The 19299-nt window shown below is 50.8% G+C and overlaps 1 protein-coding gene and 1 pseudogene across 1 annotated transcript in view; both read right to left on the bottom strand.

Annotated features, from left to right (window-relative positions):
• The window catches only part of b3gntl1 (UDP-GlcNAc:betaGal beta-1,3-N-acetylglucosaminyltransferase-like 1), a 50029-nt gene extending 49353 nt beyond the window's left edge, over positions 1-676 (bottom strand). Inside the window, exons 1-2 of the mRNA XM_065001094.1 lie at positions 550-676; positions 303-440 (exon numbers count right to left, since the gene is read on the bottom strand). Coding sequence (XP_064857166.1) covers positions 303-440; positions 550-624 — 213 coding nt within the window. The 5' untranslated portion in view covers positions 625-676. The remainder of the gene's footprint in view (positions 1-302; positions 441-549) is intronic.
• Positions 677-14924: 14248 nt separating this feature from the next.
• LOC115127636 (epsin-3-like) overlaps positions 14925-19299 on the bottom strand; it is a 35300-nt pseudogene continuing 30925 nt past the window's right edge.

The raw sequence follows: 19299 nt of genomic DNA, 5'->3' as shown, positions 1-19299 counted from the left end.
GAAAATGTAAATGTAAACAAACACTGTATAGCGTTAAAACATGCTTAAAGCTATAATGTGTATATATTGGATGGTCAGTTCTTGCATCCAAAGCTCTGTCCGTGAATTTGAGTGGTTACATTGTTCCAGGCGCGGCCCTTAGAATTTTTACAATAACAGAGGCTTTGTTATTGTTTCTACTCCGGATTGACAGACTGGTACATTTTCCATCCGGTCTGGTTATCTAGGCCAGTGAAATGTTCTCTCGTGGACAAACAATGTTGGTTCTGGGTTGTTGCCGAGATTAGTGATATGTCACCTACCACCTCCACGGCCGTGCTTGCCTTCACCCCTCCACCTCCGACCGACCCATCCTGCGCGCACTCCCCCTGGCAGAGCCTCTTGGCGGGGAGAGAGTCGGCCTCCTGCCCGTTGGGATGCTCCAGTGAACAGGTACTCATCTGAACAAACAAGGAAGACACGATAAAAACACGCTTTTTTTTGCCGAAAACTGTCTAGCGGATTTGAAAGAGTGAACGTCGACGGAGAAAGCACACGTGGGATATTTACAGTGATATCTGCTCTTATAGAATGTATGACTTTGCATACGATGTTACACTCGTTCTCGAGTGAGCTGCTTTTCATTTGAGCTGTTAACAAACACCAAAATATATTCAAATTTGCTATCGAAACTTGCCTGGAGGATAGCAGCTCCACTTCCGCAAACAAAGATGATAAATCGATCATTGGTCGGTTTAAAACGCGGACAAGCTTCTGATTCGCTGTTTCCAAAGTTAGTCACACATGACGCAGATTTATTGACGTTCGCTTGGTCCCGCCCACTGCCCCAGTACAAACAGCAAATAAGAATAATTTACAATCGCCTAGCAACGCAACTATATTACGTTTTAACAGTAAAACAACATCTTATTTTCTTAGGTATTTTTCTTAAAACTACATTGTTGATTAAGGGCGTGTAGGTAAGTAATTCACTGTAAGGTCTAAACCTGTTGTATTCAGCGCATGTGACAAATACAATTTGATTTTTTATGAAATGCTCAGTGTGTGTTGATATCGTCCCGTGTCACGTTTAAACAGGCTCATGTCCCCTTCCCATCGGAGCCCAATGCAGTTTCTTGTCCAAGAACAACATGGTTCCTATATGCTGTCTGTCTCATTTCAGTTGACAGGTAATCCATCCATTTGACAGACCAGGTGATTCCGTAGTGCGGTATCAAGTTTTAATGTCACGTGCACAAGTACAGGGAAATGCCCTTTCTTGCAGCTCTAACCCCAACAATGCAGTAATGAATAACAATGTAATATGAACAAGAGATAACAGAATAATAATAAGGGTGGGGAGTGGGTAGTGTCAGCTGAGATGGATTCTGAGTGTGAAGCGTATCAAGACTTGGATCACAGCTGGGGGATAAGAAACAGACGCTGAGTTATGATTCACTACGGTAGACACACACATCTGTTTCAACGAGAGAGAGAGAGAGTGCATGACCTCACCACTGTCAAGTGAGGGGGAGAAAGAGAGAGAGTTGTGAGACCTGTTTTAGTGTGCCCTGTTAGGCAGTGTACTGAACTCTGTGATAGTTTCCCCCTCATATAAATTCCTGTGGTCTGGTCCAAAGGAAACAGAACTTAGATAGTATTAGGGAGTATGTGCTCGTATAGGAGGGATTGGTGAGGTATGGTCCAGTGTGACTCAGTTGGCAGGCTCGTACAGGAGGGACTGGTGAGGTATGGTCCCGTGTGACTCAGTTGGCAGGCTCGTACAGGAGGGACTGGTGAGGTATGGTCCCGTGTGACTCAGTTGGCAGGCTCATACAGGAGGGATTGGTGAGGTATGGTCCCGTGTGACTCAGTTGGCAGGCTCGTACAGGAGGGACTGGTGAGGTATGGTCCCGTGTGACTCAGTTGGCAGGCTTGTACAGGAGGGACTGGTGAGGTATGGTCCCGTGTGACTCAGTTGGCAGGCTCGTATAGGAGGGACTGGTGAGGTATGGTCCCGTGTGACTCCGTTGGCAGGCTCGTACAGGAGGGATTGGTGAGGTATGGTCCCGTGTGACTCAGTTGGCAGGCTCGTAGAGGAGGGACTGGTGAGGTATGGTCCCATTCCATTGACAGGCTCGTACAGGAGGGACTGGTGAGGTATGGTCCCGTGTGACTCAGTTGGCAGGCTCGTATAGGAAGGATTGGTGAGGTATGGTCCCATGTGACTCAGTTGGCAGGCTCATACAGGAGGGATTGGTGAGGTATGGTCCCGTGTGACTCCGTTGGCAGGCTCGTACAGGAGGGACTGGTGAGGTATGGTCCCATGTGACTCAGTTGGCAGGCTCATACAGGAGGGAGTGGTGAGGTATGGTCCCGTGTGACTCAGTTGGCAGGCTCGTACAGGAGGGACTGGTGAGGTATGGTCCCGTGTGACTCAGTTGGCAGGCTCGTACAGGAGGGACTGGTGAGGTATGGTCCCGTGTGACTCAGTTGGCAGGCTTGTACAGGAGGGACTGGTGAGGTATGGTCCCGTGTGACTCAGTTGGCAGGCTCGTATAGGAGGGACTGGTGAGGTATGGTCCCGTGTGACTCCGTTGGCAGGCTCGTACAGGAGGGATTGGTGAGGTATGGTCCCGTGTGACTCAGTTGGCAGGCTCGTAGAGGAGGGACTGGTGAGGTATGGTCCCATTCCATTGACAGGCTCGTACAGGAGGGACTGGTGAGGTATGGTCCCGTGTGACTCAGTTGGCAGGCTCGTATAGGAAGGATTGGTGAGGTATGGTCCCATGTGACTCAGTTGGCAGGCTCATACAGGAGGGATTGGTGAGGTATGGTCCCGTGTGACTCCGTTGGCAGGCTCGTACAGGAGGGACTGGTGAGGTATGGTCCCATGTGACTCAGTTGGCAGGCTCGTACAGGAGGGACTGGTGAGGTATGGTCCCGTGTGACTCAGTTGGGAGGGACTGGTGAGGCTGGTCCCGTGTGACAGGAGGGACTGGTGAGGTATGGTCCCGTGTGACTCAGTTGGCAGACTCGTACAGGAGGGACTGGTGAGGTATGGTCCCGTGTGACTCAGTTGGCAGGCTCGTACAGGAGGGACTGGTGAGGTATGGTCCCGTGTGACTCAGTTGGCAGGCTTGTACAGGAGGGACTGGTGAGGTATGGTCCCGTGTGACTCAGTTGGAAGGCTCGTACAGGAGGGACTGGTGAGGTATGGTCCCGTGTGACTCAGTTGGCAGGCTCGTACAGGAGGGACTGGTGAGGTATGGTCCCGTGTGACTCAGTTGGCAGACTCGTACAGGAGGGACTGGTGAGGTATGGTCCCGTGTGACTCAGTTGGCAGGCTCGTACAGGAGGGACTGGTGAGGTATGGTCCCGTGTGACTCAGTTGGCAGGCTTGTACAGGAGGGACTGGTGAGGTATGGTCCCGTGTGACTCAGTTGGAAGGCTCGTACAGGAGGGACTGGTGAGGTATGGTCCCGTGTGACTCAGTTGGCAGGCTTGTACAGGAGGGACTGGTGAGGTATGGTCCCGTGTGACTCAGTTGGAAGGCTCGTACAGGAGGGACTGGTGAGGTATGGTCCCATTCCATTGGCAGGCTCGTACAGGAGGGACTGGTGAGGTATGGTCCCGTGTGACTCCGTTGGCAGGCTCGTACAGGAGGGATTGGTGAGGTATGGTCCCATTCCATTGGCAGGCTCGTACAGGAGGGACTGGTGAGGTATGGTCCCATTCCATTGGCAGGCTCATACAGGAGGGATTGGTGAGGTATGGTCCCGTGTGACTCCGTTGGCAGGCTCGTACAGGAGGGACTAGTGAGGTATGGTCCCGTGTGACTCCGTTGGCAGGCTCGTACAGGAGGGACTAGTGAGGTATGGTCCCGTGTGACTCAGTTGGCAGGGCATGGCACTTGCAATACCAGGGCTGTGAGTTTGATTCAGACGGGACCAGTATGAAAATGTATGCACTAAGTACTGTAAGTCACTATGGATAAGAATGTCTACTAAAATGGTATGAGAGACTGTTGCACACTAGCGCACATGCTGGGAATTGAGGGCTGAATGAAAGCAGAGTCCTTGGTCTGAGATCAAACCACAGCAAACTGTAATTGCTTTCGGGTTTGTGCCCTGAGGTGTATTCATTCGTGCAAACCGTAGAGAAACGTTTTGCAATGAAAACAAACATTTCTTATTGGACAAGTGCTGAACGTGGCCTGACTTCAGGGTCCAATTCTAACAGGAAGTAGTTTAGAGACGACTCCTGCTGCCTTCGCTCAATTAGCACTCTGCTTTCTGCACGACCTTCCTTTCATCGTGTGTGTGTGTGTGTGTGTGTGTGTGTGGCAGTGCTGCAGCGGTCCTAATGGTTTCCACATTGGGAGAAGGACTTGGTCGGCCATCTTGGTAATTCTCTTTATCACTCCTTAGTGGTTCATTGACCAGACGACTGACACTCTTACAGCCATACATATGGAAACACTTCTCCCTGTGTGTGTGATCTCATAGAATAATTAGCAATCAAGCACAGATCTGTATTTTTCTCCCTGTAACTATTAAAAAGCCAGTTGATTGATACTCTCTTTACATCTGCACATCTCTCCTTTTAAGAGGAGAGAGAAATGTGAGCAATAGAGAGAGATGTGTGTGTGTGAGAGAGAGAGGTGTGAGAGAGAGAGAGAGAGAGAGAGAGACAGAGAGAGAGAGACAGTGAGAGAGAGAGACACAGAGAGAGAGAGAGAGAGACACGGAGCGACACAGAGTCTCTCTCTCTCTCTCTGTGTCTCTCTCTCTTTCTCTGTCTCTCTCTCTGTGTCTCTCTCTCTCCCTCTCTCTCTCGCTCTGTGTCTCTCTCTCTCGCTCTGTGTCTCTCTCTCTCTCTCTGTCTCTCTCTCTCGCTCTGCGTCTCTCTCTCTCTCGCTCTGCGTCTCTCTCTCTCTCGCTCTGCGTCTCTCTCTCTCGCTCTGTGTCTCTCTCTCCCCCTGTCCGAGACAGAAAGGGTCACAGAGGGAGAAAGGGAAAGAGCAGAGAGGGAAAGGCCTGTAGAGAAAGTGGTAGACTGTTAGTACCGACCCAAAGGAAGAGGTCAGATCCATGTTGACTCCACTGCTTCCCACAGTTGTGTCAAGTTGGCTGAATGTTCTGTGGGTGCTGGACCATTCTTGATACACATAGGAAACTGTTGAGTGTGTGAAAAATCCAGTAGTGTTGGAGTTCTTGACACAAACCGGTGTGTCTGGTACATACTACCATACCCTGTTCAAAGGCATTTCAATCTTTTGTCTTGTCCACTTACATATTTTGTCTTGTCCATTCACCCTCGGAACGTCACACATATACAATCCATGTCTCAATTGTCTCGAGGATTAAAAATCCTTCTTTAACATGTCTCCTCCCCTTCACCTATACTGATTGAAGTGGATTTAACAGGTGACATCAATAAGGGATCATAGCTTTCACCTGGATTCACCTGGTCAGTCTCATGGAAAGAGCAGGTGTTCATAATGTTTTGTCCACTCAATATACTTCCCCTCTCTCTCGGTCTCTCTCTCCTTCCCCTCTCTCTGTCTCTCTCCTTCCCCTCTCTCTGTCTCTCTCCTTCCCCTCTCTCTGTCTCTCTCCTTCCCCTCTCTCTGTCTCTCTCCTTCCCCTCTCTCTGTCTCCCTCTCCTTCCCCTCTCTCTGTCTCCCTCTCCTTCCCCTCTCCGTCTCTCCTTCCCCTCTCTCTCTCTCTGTCTCTCTCTCCTTCCCCTCTCTCTGTCTCCCTCTCCTTCCGCTCTCCGTCTCTCCTTCCCCTCTCTCTCTCTCGGTCTCTCTCCTTCCCCTCTCTCTGTCTCTCTCCTTCCCCTCTCTCTGTCTCTCTCCTTCCCCTCTCTCTGTCTCTCTCCTTCCCCTCTCTCTGTCTCCCTCTCCTTCCCCTCTCTCTGTCTCCCTCTCCTTCCCCTCTCCGTCTCTCCTTCCCTCTCTCTCTCTCTCTCTGTCTCTCTCTCCTTCCCCTCTCTGTCTCTCTCTCCTTTCCCTCTCTCTCCTCCCCCCCCCCTCTCTCCTTCCTCTCACTCTCTCTCTCTGTCTTTCTCACTCTTTCTCTCTCGTCTTTCCACAGCGAGTATGAGAGAGAAAGGGTCACACAGAGAGAAAGAGTACCTGTAGAGAGACAGAGGTAGACTGAGTTTGTACTGGCCCAAAGGAAGAGGTCAGAGTAAGGAGAACCAATCTGTGTGAGAGACACCAGACATAACATCCATAAGATAAATTATACTGCATGGTGAAACAACCATAATGTCCTCATTGGGAATTAGTATGATGAAACAGATTAAATATATGTGGTTCAGGCAGAGTCCAGTATCACTGAGAGGTTCTGATTGGATCTGAGGGGTTTATTGGGGTTCTTTGGGGTTCTATGAGGGATTCTGGATCCAGTCTGGACTGTTGCTAGTCCAGGAAAAGATTGGCCTCAGAGTCTGATAGTCTACTATACTAAGGGTCCGGTAGTCTACAATACTAAGGGTCTGCTAGTCTCCTATACTAAGGGTCTGGTAGTCTCCTATACTAAGGGTCTGGTAGTCTCCTATACTAAGGGTCTGGTAGTCTACTATACTAAGGGTCTGGTAGTCTACTATACTAAGGGTCTGGTAGTCTACTATACTAAGGGTCTGGTAGTCTCCTATACTAAGGGTCTGCTAGTCTCCTATACTAAGGGTCTGGTAGTCTCCTATACTAAGGGTCTGATAGTCTCCTATACTAAGGGTCTGGTAGCCTCCTATACTAAGGGTCTGCTAGTCTCCTATACTAAGGGGCTGGTAGTCTCCTATACTAAGGGTCTGGTAGCCTCCTATACTAAGGGTCTGGTAGCCTCCTATACTAAGGGTCTGGTAGCCTCCTATACTAAGGGTCTGGTAGTCTCCTATACTAAGGGTCTGGTAGCCTCCTATACTAAGGGTAAGGGTCTGGTAGCCTCCTATACTAAGGGTATGGTAGTCTCCTATACTAAGGGCCTGGTAGTCTCCTATACTAAGGGTCTGGTAGTCTCCTATACTAAGGGTCTGGTAGCCTCCTATACTAAGGGTCTGGTAGCCTCCTATACTAAGGGTATGGTAGTCTCCTATACTAAGGGTCTGGTAGCCTCCTATACTAAGGGTATGGTAGTCTCCTATACTAAGGGTCTGGTAGCCTCCTATACTAAGGGTCTGGTAGCCTCCTATACTAAGGGTATGGTAGTCTCCTATACTAAGGGTCTGGTAGCCTCCTATACTAAAGGTCTTGTCATTCTCTGCCCAGTGCTGCCCCCTGTTGCATGTGGGAGGTATCTCCCCTGTTGCATGTTGGAGGTATCTCCTCTCCAAACCACCAGATACACACGTATGTCATTATACACACCAAGAGACTAGAACATGTATACAATCCAGGCTGAGGCTTCCCTGTGTGGAGCTTTTGACTTCACAAATGAACACCATGTGCAGTGTGTGTGTGTCTGTGATACTTCTGGTTAGAGTGATGATTAGAGCTAGAGTGTAATTAGTGTATTTAGACAGACAGTCAGACATTAAAGGGTCTGGGGCTGGAGGAGAACATTGCTCACAAACGCACGTTACGGTCTACATCTCCCGTGGTTTTGAGGGAGCTGTTCTACTAAGCTGTATGGCATTGTTTTAAGAAGTAGGGGTGCTGAGGGTGCTGTTCTACTAAGCTGTATGGCATTGTTTTAAGAAGTAGGGGTGCTGAGGGTGCTGTTCTACTAAGCTGTATGGCATTGTTTTAAGAAGTAGGGGTGCTGAGGGTGCTGTTCTACTAAGCTGTATGGCATTGTTTTAAGAAGTAGGGGTGCTGAGGGTGCTGTTCTACTAAGCTGTATTGGATCATTTTAAGGTGTAGGGGAGATGAGGGTGCTGTTCTACTAAGCTGTATGGAATTGTTTTAAGGTGTAGGGATGCTGAGGGTGCTGTTCTACTAAACTGTATGGAAATGTTTTAATGTGTAGGGATGCTGAGGGTGCTGTTCTACTAAGCTGTATGGAATTGTTTTAAGGTGTAGGGGTGCTGAGGGTGCTGTTCTACTAAGCTGTATGGAATTGTTTTAAGGTGTAGGGGTGCTGAGGGTGCTGTTCTACTAAGCTGTATTGGATCATTTTAAGGTGTAGGGGAGATGAGGGTGCTGTTCTACTAAGCTGTATGGAATTGTTTTAAGGTGTAGGGATGCTGAGGGTGCTGTTCTACTAAACTGTATGGAAATGTTTTAATGTGTAGGGATGCTGAGGGTGCTGTTCTACTAAGCTGTATGGAATTGTTTTAAGGTGTAGGGGTGCTGAGGGTGCTGGTCTACTAAGCTGTATGGAATTGTTTTAAGAAGTAGGGGTGCTGTTCTAAGCTGTATGGAATTGTTTCAAGAAGTAGGAGTGCTGAGGGTGCTGTTCTACTAAGCTGTATGAAATTATTTTAAGAAGTAGGGATGCTGAGGGTGCTGTTCTACTAAGCTGTATGGAATTGTTTTAAGAAGTAGGAGTGCTGAGGGTGCTGTTCTACTAAGCTGTATGCAATTATTTTAAGAAGTAGGGATGCTGAGGGTGCTGTTCTACTAAGCTGTATGGAATTGTTTTAAGGTGTAGGGATGCTGAGGGTGCTGTTCTACTAAACTGTATGGAAATGTTTTAATGTGTAGGGATGCTGAGGGTGCTGTTTTACTAAGCTGTATGGAATTGTTTTAAGGTGTAGGGGTGCTGAGTGTGCTATTCTACTAAGCTGTGTGGAATTGTTTTAAGAAGTAGGGGTGCTGTTCTACTAAGCTGTATGGAATTGTTTCAAGAAGTAGGAGTGCTGAGGGTGCTGTTCTACTAAGCTGTATGAAATTATTTTAAGAAGTAGGGATGCTGAGGGTGCTGTTCTACTAAGCTGTATGGACTTGTTTTAAGAAGTAGGAGTGCTGAGGGTGCTGTTCTACTAAGCTGTATGAAATTATTTTAAGAAGTAGGGATGCTGAGGGTGCTGTTCTACTAAGCTGTATGGAATTGTTTTAAGTTATATGGGTGCTGAGGGTGCTGTTCTACTAAGCTGTATGGAATTGTTTTAAGGCGTAGGGGAGATGTTCCACTAAGCTGTATGAAATTATTTTAAGGTGTGGGGGTGCTGTTCTACTAAGCTGTATGGAATTGAACAGCAGGCAGAACCACACCATCAGCAGAGCTACTGTTACAGTCACAGCAAGGTGAGGGGCCCTACACGCTGATCTAGGATCAGTTCTACCTTTTCATATGAACCACACCATCAGCAGAGCTACTGTTACAGTCACAGCAAGGTGAGGGGCCATACATGCTGATCTAGGATCAGTTCTACCTTTTCATATGAACCACACCATCAGCAGAGCTACTGTTACAGTCACAGCAAGGTGAGGGGCCCTACACGCTGATCTAGGATCAGTTCTACCCTTTGGATCAAGTTGAATAACCTCCCATGTAGAGGGGGGACCAGGGCGCGTATCCACAAAGCGTCTCAGAGTAGGAGTGCTGATTAGGATCAGGTTTCCCACCCGTCTCATGGTCTTATCAGGCTATCGAGTGTTTACATCCTCTGGAACCCACAGACTGTCCTCTTCTTTGATGTATTCCACAACTAGCACAGCTGATTCTAATGGTCCCCTGATCATCAAGCCTCTCATTCCTTAAATCAGCTGATTCTAATGGTCCCCTGATCATCAAGCCTCTCATTCCTTAAATCAGCTGTGTTAATGGTCACCTGATCATCAAGCCTCTCATTCCTTAAATCAGCTTTGTTAATGGTCACCTGATCATCAAGCCTCTCATTCCTTAAATCAGCTTTGTTAATGGTCACCTGATCATCAAGCCTCTCATTCCTTAAATCAGCTGTGTTAATGGTCACCTGATCATCAAGCCTCTCATTCCTTAAATCAGCTGTGTTAATGGTCACCTGATCATCAAGCCTCTCATTCCTTAAATCAGCTGTGTTAATGGTCACCTGATCATCGAGCCTGGTGGTACTGGAGGAGAGGTTGGGGAATCACTGGGAGTACAGGAGGACAGGTTGGGGAATCACTGGGAGTACAGGAGGACAGGTTGGGGAATCACTGGGAGTACTGGAGGACAGGTTGGGGAATCACTGGGAGTACAGGAGGACAGGTTGGGGAATCACTGGGAGTACAGGAGGACAGGTTGGGGAATCACTGGGAGTACAGGAGGAGAGGTTGGGGAATCACTGGGGGTACTGGAGGACAGGTTGGGGAATCACTGGGAGTACAGGAGGACAGGTTGGGGAATCACTGGGAGTACAGGAGGACAGGTTGGGGAATCACTGGGAGTACAGGAGGACAGGTTGGGGAATCACTGGGAGTACAGGAGGACAGGTTGGGGAATCACTGGGAGTACAGGAGGAGAGGTTGGGGAATCACTGGGGGTACTGGAGGACAGGTTGGGGAATCACTGGGAGTACAGGAGGACAGGTTGGGGAATCACTGGGAGTACAGGAGGACAGGTTGGGGAATCACTGGGAGTACAGGAGGAGAGGTTGGGGAATCACTGGGGGTACTGGAGGACAGGTTGGGGAATCACTGGGAGTACAGGTTGGGGAATCACTGGGAGTACAGGAGGACAGGTTGGGGAATCACTGGGGGTACTGGAGGAGAGGTTGGGGAATCACTGGGAGTACAGGAGGACAGGTTGGGGAATCACTGGGAGTACATGTTGGGGAATCACTGGGAGTACAGGAGGACAGGTTGGGGAATCACTGGGAGTACAGGAGGAGAGGTTGGGGAATCACTGGGAGTACTGGAGGACAGGTTGGGGAATCACTGGGAGTACTGGAGGACAGGTAGGGGAATCACTGGGAGTACTGGAGGACAGGTTGGGGAATCACTGGGAGTACAGGAGGACATGTTGGGGAATCACTGGGAGTACATGTTGGGGAATTACTGGGAGTACAGGAGGACAGGTTGGGGAATCACTGGGAGTACAGGAGGAGAGGTTGGGGAATCACTGGGAGTACTGGAGGACAGGTTGGGGAATCACTGGGAGTACTGGAGGACATGTTGGGGAATCACTGGGAGTACAGGAGGAGAGGTTGGGGAATCACTGGGAGTACAGGAGGACAGGTTGGGGAATCACTGGGAGTACTGGAGGACAGGTTGGGGAATCACTGGGAGTACTGGAGGAGAGGTTGGGGAATCACTGGGAGTACAGGAGGAGAGGTGGGGAATCACTGGGAGTACTGGAGGAGAGGTGGGGAATCACTGGGAGTACTGGAGGAGAGGTGGGGAATCACTGGGAGTACTGGAGGAGAGGTTGGGGAATCACTGGGGGGGTACTGGAGGACAGGTTGGGGAATCACTGGGAAAAGGGTGAAAGACCCCCTGGTGGTCAGATGAGGTGATGCATTACATCATTATTCACTTTTATTTTATTTATTTATTTCACCTTTATTTAACCAGGTAGGCTAGTTGAGAACAAGTTCTCATTTGCAACTGCGACCTGGCCAAGATAAAGCATAGCAGTGTGAACAGACAACACAGAGTTACACATGGAGTAAACAATTAACAAGTCAAAAACACAGTAGAAAAAAATGGGCAGTCTATATACAATGTGTGCAAAAGGCATGAGGAGGTAGGCGAATAATACAATTTTGCAGATTAACACTGGGGTGATAAATGATCAGATGGTCATGTACAGGTAGAGATATTGGTGTGCAAAAGAGCAGAAAAGTAAATAAATAAATAAAAAAACAGTATAAAAACAGTATGGGAATGAGGTAGGTGAAAATGGGTGGGCTATTTACCAATAGACTATGTACAGCTGCAGCGATCGGTTAGCTGCTCGGATAGCTGATGTTTGAAGTTGGTGAGGGAGATAAAAGTCTCCAACTTCAGCGATTTTTGCAGTTCGTTCCAGTCACAGGCAGCAGAGTACTGGAACGAAAGGCGGCCAAATGAGGTGTTGGCTTTAGGGATGATCAGTGAGATACACCTGCTGGAGCGTGTGCTAAGGATGGGTGTTGCCATCGTGACCAGTGAACTGAGATAAGGCGGAGCTTTACCTAGCATGGACTTGTAGATGACCTGGAGCCAGTGGGTCTGGCGACGAATATGTAGCGAGGGCCAGCCGACTAGAGCATACAAGTCGCAGTGGTGGGTGGTATAAGGTGCTTTGGTGACAAAACGGATGGCACTATGATAGACTGCATCCAGTAGAGTGTTGGAAGCCATTTTGTAGATGACATCGCCGAAATCGAGGATCGGTAGGATAGTCAGTTTTACTAGGGTAAGCTTGGCGGCGTGAGTGAAGGAGGCTTTGTTGCGGAATAGAAAGCCGACTCTTGATTTGATTTTCGATTGGAGATGTTTGATGTGAGTCTGGAAGGAGAGTTTGCAGTCTAGCCAGACACCTAGGTACTTATAGATGTCCACATATTCAAGGTCGGAACCATCCAGGGTGGTGATGCTAGTCGGGCATGCGGGTGCAGGCAGCGATCGGTTGAAAAGCATGCATTTGGTTTTACTCGCGTTTAAGAGCAGTTGGAGGCCACGGAAGGAGTGCTGTATGGCATTGAAGCTCGTTTGGAGGTTAGATAGCACAGTGTCCAATGACGGGCCGAAAGTATATAGAATGGTGTCGTCTGCGTAGAGGTGGATCAGGGAATCGCCCGCAGCAAGAGCAACATCATTGATATATACAGAGAAAAGAGTCGGCCCGAGAATTGAACCCTGTGGCACCCCCATAGAGACTGCCAGAGGACCGGACAGCATGCCCTCCGATTTGACACACTGAACTCTGTCTGCAAAGTAATTGGTGAACCAGGCAAGGCAGTCATCCGAGAAACCGAGGCTATTGAGTCTGCCGATCAGAATATGGTGATTGACAGAGTCGAAAGCCTTGGCGAGGTCGATGAAGACGGCTGCACAGTACTGTCTTTTATCGATGGCGGTTATGATATCGTTTAGTACCTTGAGCGTGGCTGAGGTGCACCCGTGACCGGCTCGGAAACCAGATTGCACAGCGGAGAAGGTACGGTGGGATTCGAGATGGTCAGTGACCTGTTTGTTGACTTGGCTTTCGAAGACCTTAGATAGGCAGGGCAGGATGGATATAGGTCTATAGCAGTTTGGGTCCAGGGTGTCTCCCCCTTTGAAGAGCTTTCCAATCCTTGGGGATCTCAGACGATATGAAAGAGAGGTTGAACAGGCTGGTAATAGGGGTTGCGACAATGGCGGCAGATAGTTTCAGAAATAGAGGGTCCAGATTGTCAAGCCCAGCTGATTTGTACGGGTCTAGGTTTTGCAGCTCTTTCAGAACATCTGCTATCTGGATTTGGGTAAAGGAGAACCTGGAGAGGCTTGGGCGAGGAGCTGCGGGGGGGCGGAGCTGTTGGCCGAGGTTGGAGTAGCCAGGCGGAAGGCATGGCCAGCCGTTGAGAAGTGCTTATTGAAGCTTTCGATAATCGTGGATTTATCGGTGGAGACCGTGTTACCTAGCCTCAGTGCAGTGGGCAGCTGGGAGGAGGTGCTCTTGTTCTCCATGGACTTCACAGTGTCCCAGAACTTTTTGGAGTTGGAGCTACAGGATGCAAACTTCTGCCTGAAGAAGCTGGCCTTAGCTTTCCTGACTGACTGCGTGTATTGGTTCCTGACTTCCCTGAACAGTTGCATATCACGGGGCTATTCGATGCTATTGCAGTCCGCCACAGGATGTTTTTGTGCTGGTCGAGGGCAGTCAGGTCTGGAGTGAACCAAGGGCTGTATCTGTTCTTGGTTCTGCATTTTTTGAACGGAGCATGCTTATCTAAAATGGTGAGGAAGTTACTTTTAAAGAATGACCAGGCATCCTCAACTGACGGGATGAGGTCAATGTCCTTCCAGGATACCCGGGCCAGGTCGATTAGAAAGGCCTGCTCACAGAAGTGTTTTAGGGAGCGTTTGACAGTGATGAGGGGTGGTCGTTTGACTGCGGCTCCGTGGCGGATACAGGCAATGAGGCAGTGATCGCTGAGATCCTGGTTGAAGACAGCGGAGGTGTATTTGGAGGGCCAGTTGGTCAGGATGACGTCTATGAGGGTGCCCTTGTTTACAGAGTTAGGGTTGTACCTGGTGGGTTCCTTGATGATTTGAGTGAGATTGAGGGCATCTAGTTTACATTGTAGGACTGCCGGGGTGTTAAGCATATCCCAGTTTAGGTCACCTAACAGAACAAACTCTGAAGCTAGATGGGGGGCGATCAATTCACAAATGGTGTCCAGGGCACAGCTGGGAGCTGAGGGTGGCCGGTAGCAGGCGGCAACAGTGAGAGACTTATTTCTGGAGAGGGTAATTTTCAAAATTAGTAGTTCGAACTGTTTGGGTATGGACCTGGAAAGTATGACATTACTTTGCAGGCTATCTCTGCAGTAGACTGCAACTCCTGATCACTGATCAGTGATTTCTCTTTCTCTCTCTCACTCTCTCTTTACTGCAGTCTGGTTCCCCTGGGTTAGAGACTCTGCTCTGCTCGTGTGTGTGTGTGGGTGCGGTGTGTGTGTGTGTGTGTGTGGCAGAATCTAGGAGACGAAGGGGAGGAAACATTCCGTCAACGAACAGAGCAGTGATTCAGAACACTGTGTCCTGTGACCTCAGTGATGACATCCCTACTGTATCTCTAGGATTCTGTCAAAGATTGGAGAGGAATCCTCAAACACCCCACACACACACCCCACCCCACCCACCACACACACACACACACACCCACCCCACCACACCCACCCCACCCCACACACACACCCCACCCCACCCACCACACACACACACCCCCACACACACACACACCCCACACCCCCACCACACACTACACACCACACACACCCCACCCACCCCACCACACACACACCACACACTACACACCACACACACGGATAAACCAGACAGAAACATCCTGATCCACTAATTCTTCTTCAGAGAAAAGAGCAGTAAAACACGTGCAGTGTTAAAATGCAACAAACACCATCATTTATTAGTATATAGTTGTTCATATACTGTATATCAGTCTAATAAATACCTACAGTAGCCTGTGTATCTATGCACACATTCACATCCATCTGTCTGTCAGTGCAGAGAAGACATCACAGCTCATCACTCCTCCTGAGAGAGATAAGACTATACCTTCTCTCTCTTTCATTCTCTCTCTCTGTCCATCCAGAAGTCCACTTCCACTGAGTGTAATCTTGTTGGCTGGGAAGTGGTCTCCCTGAGGTCCTCCAAGACGCCACGGGAGCTGGGTCGCAAAGCATTGTGGGTCTGTCGATAAGACAGGCACGAGGTTCTGAGAATACAATCAACCATGTCCGTTTGACCAAGTTTAGACTAGTTTGATCAAGTTAGGTCTGGTTTAATCCGGTTAGGTCTGGTTTAATCCGGTTAGGTCTGGTTTAATCCAGTCAGGTCCAGTTGGTAAAGCGTGTTAGGTCCCGTGCAGAGAGGGTTAGACTGGGGGATGAGGGGCAGAGAGGGTTAGACTGGGGGATGAGGGGCAGAGAGGGTTAAACTGGGGGATGAGGGGCAGATAGGGTTAGACTGGGGGATGAGGGGCAGAGAGGGTTAGACTGGGGGATGAGGGGCAGAGAGGGTTAGACTGGGGGATGAGGGGCAGAGAGGGTTAGACTGGGGGATGAGGGGCAGAGAGGGTTAGACTGGGGGATGAGGGGCAGAGAGGGTTAGACTGGGGGATGAGGGGCAGAGAGGGTTAGACTGGGGGAAGAGGGGCAGAGAGCGTTAGACTGGGGGATGAGGGGCAGAGAGGGTTAGACTGGGGGATGAGGGGCAGAGAGGGTTAGACTGGGGGATGAGGGGCAGAGAGGGTTAGACTGGGGGATGAGGGGCAGAGAGGGTTAGACTGGGGGATGAGGGGCAGAGAGGGTTAGACTGGGGGATGAGGGGCAGAGAGGGTTAGACTGGGAGATGAGGGGCAGAGAGGGTTAGACAGGGAGATATAAGGGGTAAGGGGGACAGGGGGAGAGAGTTAGGCAGATGGGTAAGGGGGACAGGGGGAGAGAGTTAGGCAGATGGGTAAGGGGGACAGGGGAGAGAGTTAGGCAGATGGGTAAGGGGACAGGGGGAGAGAGTTAGGCAGATGGGTAAGGGGGACAGGGGGACAGAGTTGGGCAGATGGGTAAGGGGGACAGGGGACAGAGTTAGGCAGATGGGTAAGGGGGACAGAGTTGGGCAGATGGGTAAGGGGGACAGGGGGAGAGAGTTAGGCAGATGGGTAAGGGGGACATGGGGACAGAGTTGGGCAGATGGGTAAGGGGGACAGGGGGACAGAGTTGGGCAGATGGGTAAGGGGGACAGGGGGAGAGAGTTAGGCAGATGGGTAAGGGGGACAGGGGGAGAGAGTTAGGCAGATGGGTAAGGGGGACAGGGGGAGAGAGTTAGGCAGATGGGTAAGGGGGAGAGGGGGAGAGAGTTAGGCAGATGGGTAAGGGGGACAGGGGGACAGAGTTGGGCAGATGGGTAAGGGGGAGCATTCATGCTCTCGGTGAAGCGTTAATGGGTCCTGTTTCTCTCTGAGGGGTTTCACCTGAACCGGTTTCCCAGTTTCCCCTCAGGTCTCAGAGGAAGGGGTTGTTGTAGAGCCAGATTCCCTCAGGCCTGAGAGGAAGGGGTTGTTGTAGAGCCAGTTTCCCCCAGGACTCAGAGGAAGGGGTTGTTGTAGAGCCAGTTTCCCTCAGGACTCAGAGGAAGGGGTTGTTGTAGAGCCAGTTTCCCCCAGGACTCAGATGAAGGGGTTGTTGTAGAGCCAGTTTCCCTCAGGACTCAGAGGAAGGGGTTGTTGTAGAGCCAGTTTCCCCTCAGGTCTCAGAGCAAGGGGTTGTTGTAGAGCCAGTTTCCCCTCAGGTCTCAGAGGAAGGGGTTGTTGTAGAGCCAGTTTCCCTCAGGACTCAGAGGAAGGGGTTGTTGTAGAGCCAGTTTCCCCCAGGACTCAGAGGAAGGGGTTGTTGTAGAGCCAGTTTCCCTCAGGACTCAGAGGAAGGGGTTGTTGTAGAGCCAGTTTCCCTCAGGACTCAGAGGAAGGGGTTGTAGAGCCAGTCTGTTGCCTCTCCATCTCCCCTCAGGACTCAGAGGAAGGGGTTGTGGCTGTGTGTGTGAGATTGGGGCGGGACGCGGTGGGCTGGGGCGGGGGAGAGGGGGAGGAGGGGATGGGGGAGGTTAGAGGGGAGGTCCAGCAGGCCGGGGTGGGCTGGGTGTGGTGTGGGAGAGGGAGGGGGAGAGAGGGGCTGTAGGGGAGGGTGTGAGGGGGGAGTGGGGAGGTGGAACAGGGACGGAGCATCTGGTTGAGTGTGAGACGGGGCTGGTCACAGTGGAATGGGTTGGTGGGAGAGGGAACACTCAGACCTGGAGAGAGAGACAGATCTATAACACCAATGTAAATACAACCCAGATGTATGTTGATTTACTATTTGTACATCATTACAACACTGTATATATATATGATATGACATCTGTAATGTCTTTATTCTTTTGAAACTTCTGTATTTGTAATGTTTACTGCTCATTTTTATTGTTTATTTCACTTTTGTATATTATCTACTTCAATTGCTTTGGCAATGTGGAGAGGGTAGGAGGGAGGGGGAGGGAGGGAGGGAGGGAGGGAGGGAGGGAGGAGAGAGGGAGAGAGGGAGAGAGAGGAGGGAGGGAGAGAGAGAGGAGGGAGGAGGGAGGGAGGGAGAGGGAGGGAGGAGGGAGGGAGGAGAGAGGAGGGAGGAGGGAGGGAGAGAGAGGAGGGAGGGAGAGAGAGAGGAGGGAGGGAGAGAGAGAGGAGGGAGGAGGGAGGGGGAGAGAGGAGGGAGGGAGAGAGAGGAGGGAGGGAGGAGAGAGGAGGGAGGAGGAGGGGGAGAGAGGAGGGAGGGAGAGGAGGAGGGAGAGAGGGAGAGAGGGAGGGAGGAGAGAGAGAGAGGGAGGAGGGAGGGGGAGAGAGGAGGGAGGGAGAGAGAGGAGGGAGGGAGAGAGAGAGGAGGGAGGAGGGAGGAGGGAGGGGGAGAGGGAGGGAGGGAGAGAGAGGAGGGAGGGAGAGAGAGGAGGGAGGAGGGAGGAGGGAGGGGAGAGAGGGAGGGAGGGAGAGAGAGAGAGAGGAGGGGGAGAGAACAGGGGAGGAAGAAAGAGAGAAGGGGAGAGAGAGGAGGGAGGGAGGGGGAGAGAGGGAGAGAGAGAGAGGGAGGGGGAGAGAACAGGGGGAGGAAGAAAGAGAGAAGGGGAGAGAGAGGAGGGAGGGAGGGAGGGAGGGAGGGAGGGAGGGGGAGAGAGGAGGGAGAGAGGGGAGGGAGGGAGGGAGGGGGAGAGAGGAGGGAGGGAGAGAGAGGAGGGAGGGAGGGGGAGAGAGGAGGGAGGGGGAGAGAGGAGGGAGGGAGGGATAGGAGGGAGAGAGAGGAGGGGAGGGGGAGAGAACAGGGGAGGAAGAAAGAGAGAAGGGGAGAGAGAGGAGGGGGAGAGAGTGAGGGAGAAAGTTATAGTATTTAGACATTGGCAGTGTGAGTTGATATTTTTGACAGTGGGTGTGTGTGTGTGTGTCTCCTCACCTAAGAGGAAGGGGTTGTTGTGGGTCCTGCTAGGAGGATTAGGGGGGATGAGTGTGTGTGTGTGTGTATCTCCTCACCTAAGAGGAAGGGGTTGTTGTGGGTCCTGCTAGGAGGATTAGGGGGGATGAGTGTGTGTGTGTCTCCTCACCTAAGAGGAAGGGGTTGTTGTGGGTCCTGCTAGGAGGATTAGGGGGGATGAGTGTGTGTGTGTGTGTGTATCTCCTCACCTAAGAGGAAGGGGTTGTTGTGGGTCCTGCTAGGAGGATTAGGGGGGATGAGTGTGTGTGTGTGTGTGTGTGTGTGTGTGTGTGTGTGTGTGTGTGTGTGTGTGTGTGTCTCCTCACCTAAGAGGAAGGGGTTGTTGTGGGTCCTGCTAGGAGGATTAGGGGGGATGAGTGTGTGTGTGTGTGTGTGTGTGTGTGTGTGTGTGTGTATCTCCTCACCTAAGAGGAAGGGGTTGTTGTGGGTCCTGCTAGGAGGATTAGGGGGGATGAGTGTGTGTGTGTGTATCTCCTCACCTAAGAGGAAGGGGTTGTTGTGGGTCCTGCTAGGAGGATTAGGGGGAATGAGTGTGTGTGTGTGTGTGTGTGTGTGTGTGTGTGTCTCCTCACCTAAGAGGAAGGGGTTGTTGTGGGTCCTGCTAGGAGGATTAGGGGGATGAGTGTGTGTGTGTGTGTGTGTGTGTGTGTGTGTGTATCTCCTCACCTAAGAGGAAGGGGTTGTTGTGGGTCCTGCTAGGAGGATTAGGGGATGAGTGTGTGTGTGTGTGTGTCTCCTCACCTAAGAGGA

This window comes from Oncorhynchus nerka, linkage group LG15 (assembly GCF_034236695.1).
Source record: "Oncorhynchus nerka isolate Pitt River linkage group LG15, Oner_Uvic_2.0, whole genome shotgun sequence".
In the NCBI taxonomy this organism is placed as follows: domain Eukaryota; kingdom Metazoa; phylum Chordata; class Actinopteri; order Salmoniformes; family Salmonidae; genus Oncorhynchus; species Oncorhynchus nerka.
Note: the sequence above shows the minus strand (reverse complement) of the source record. Positions and strands in the feature narration are given on the sequence as shown.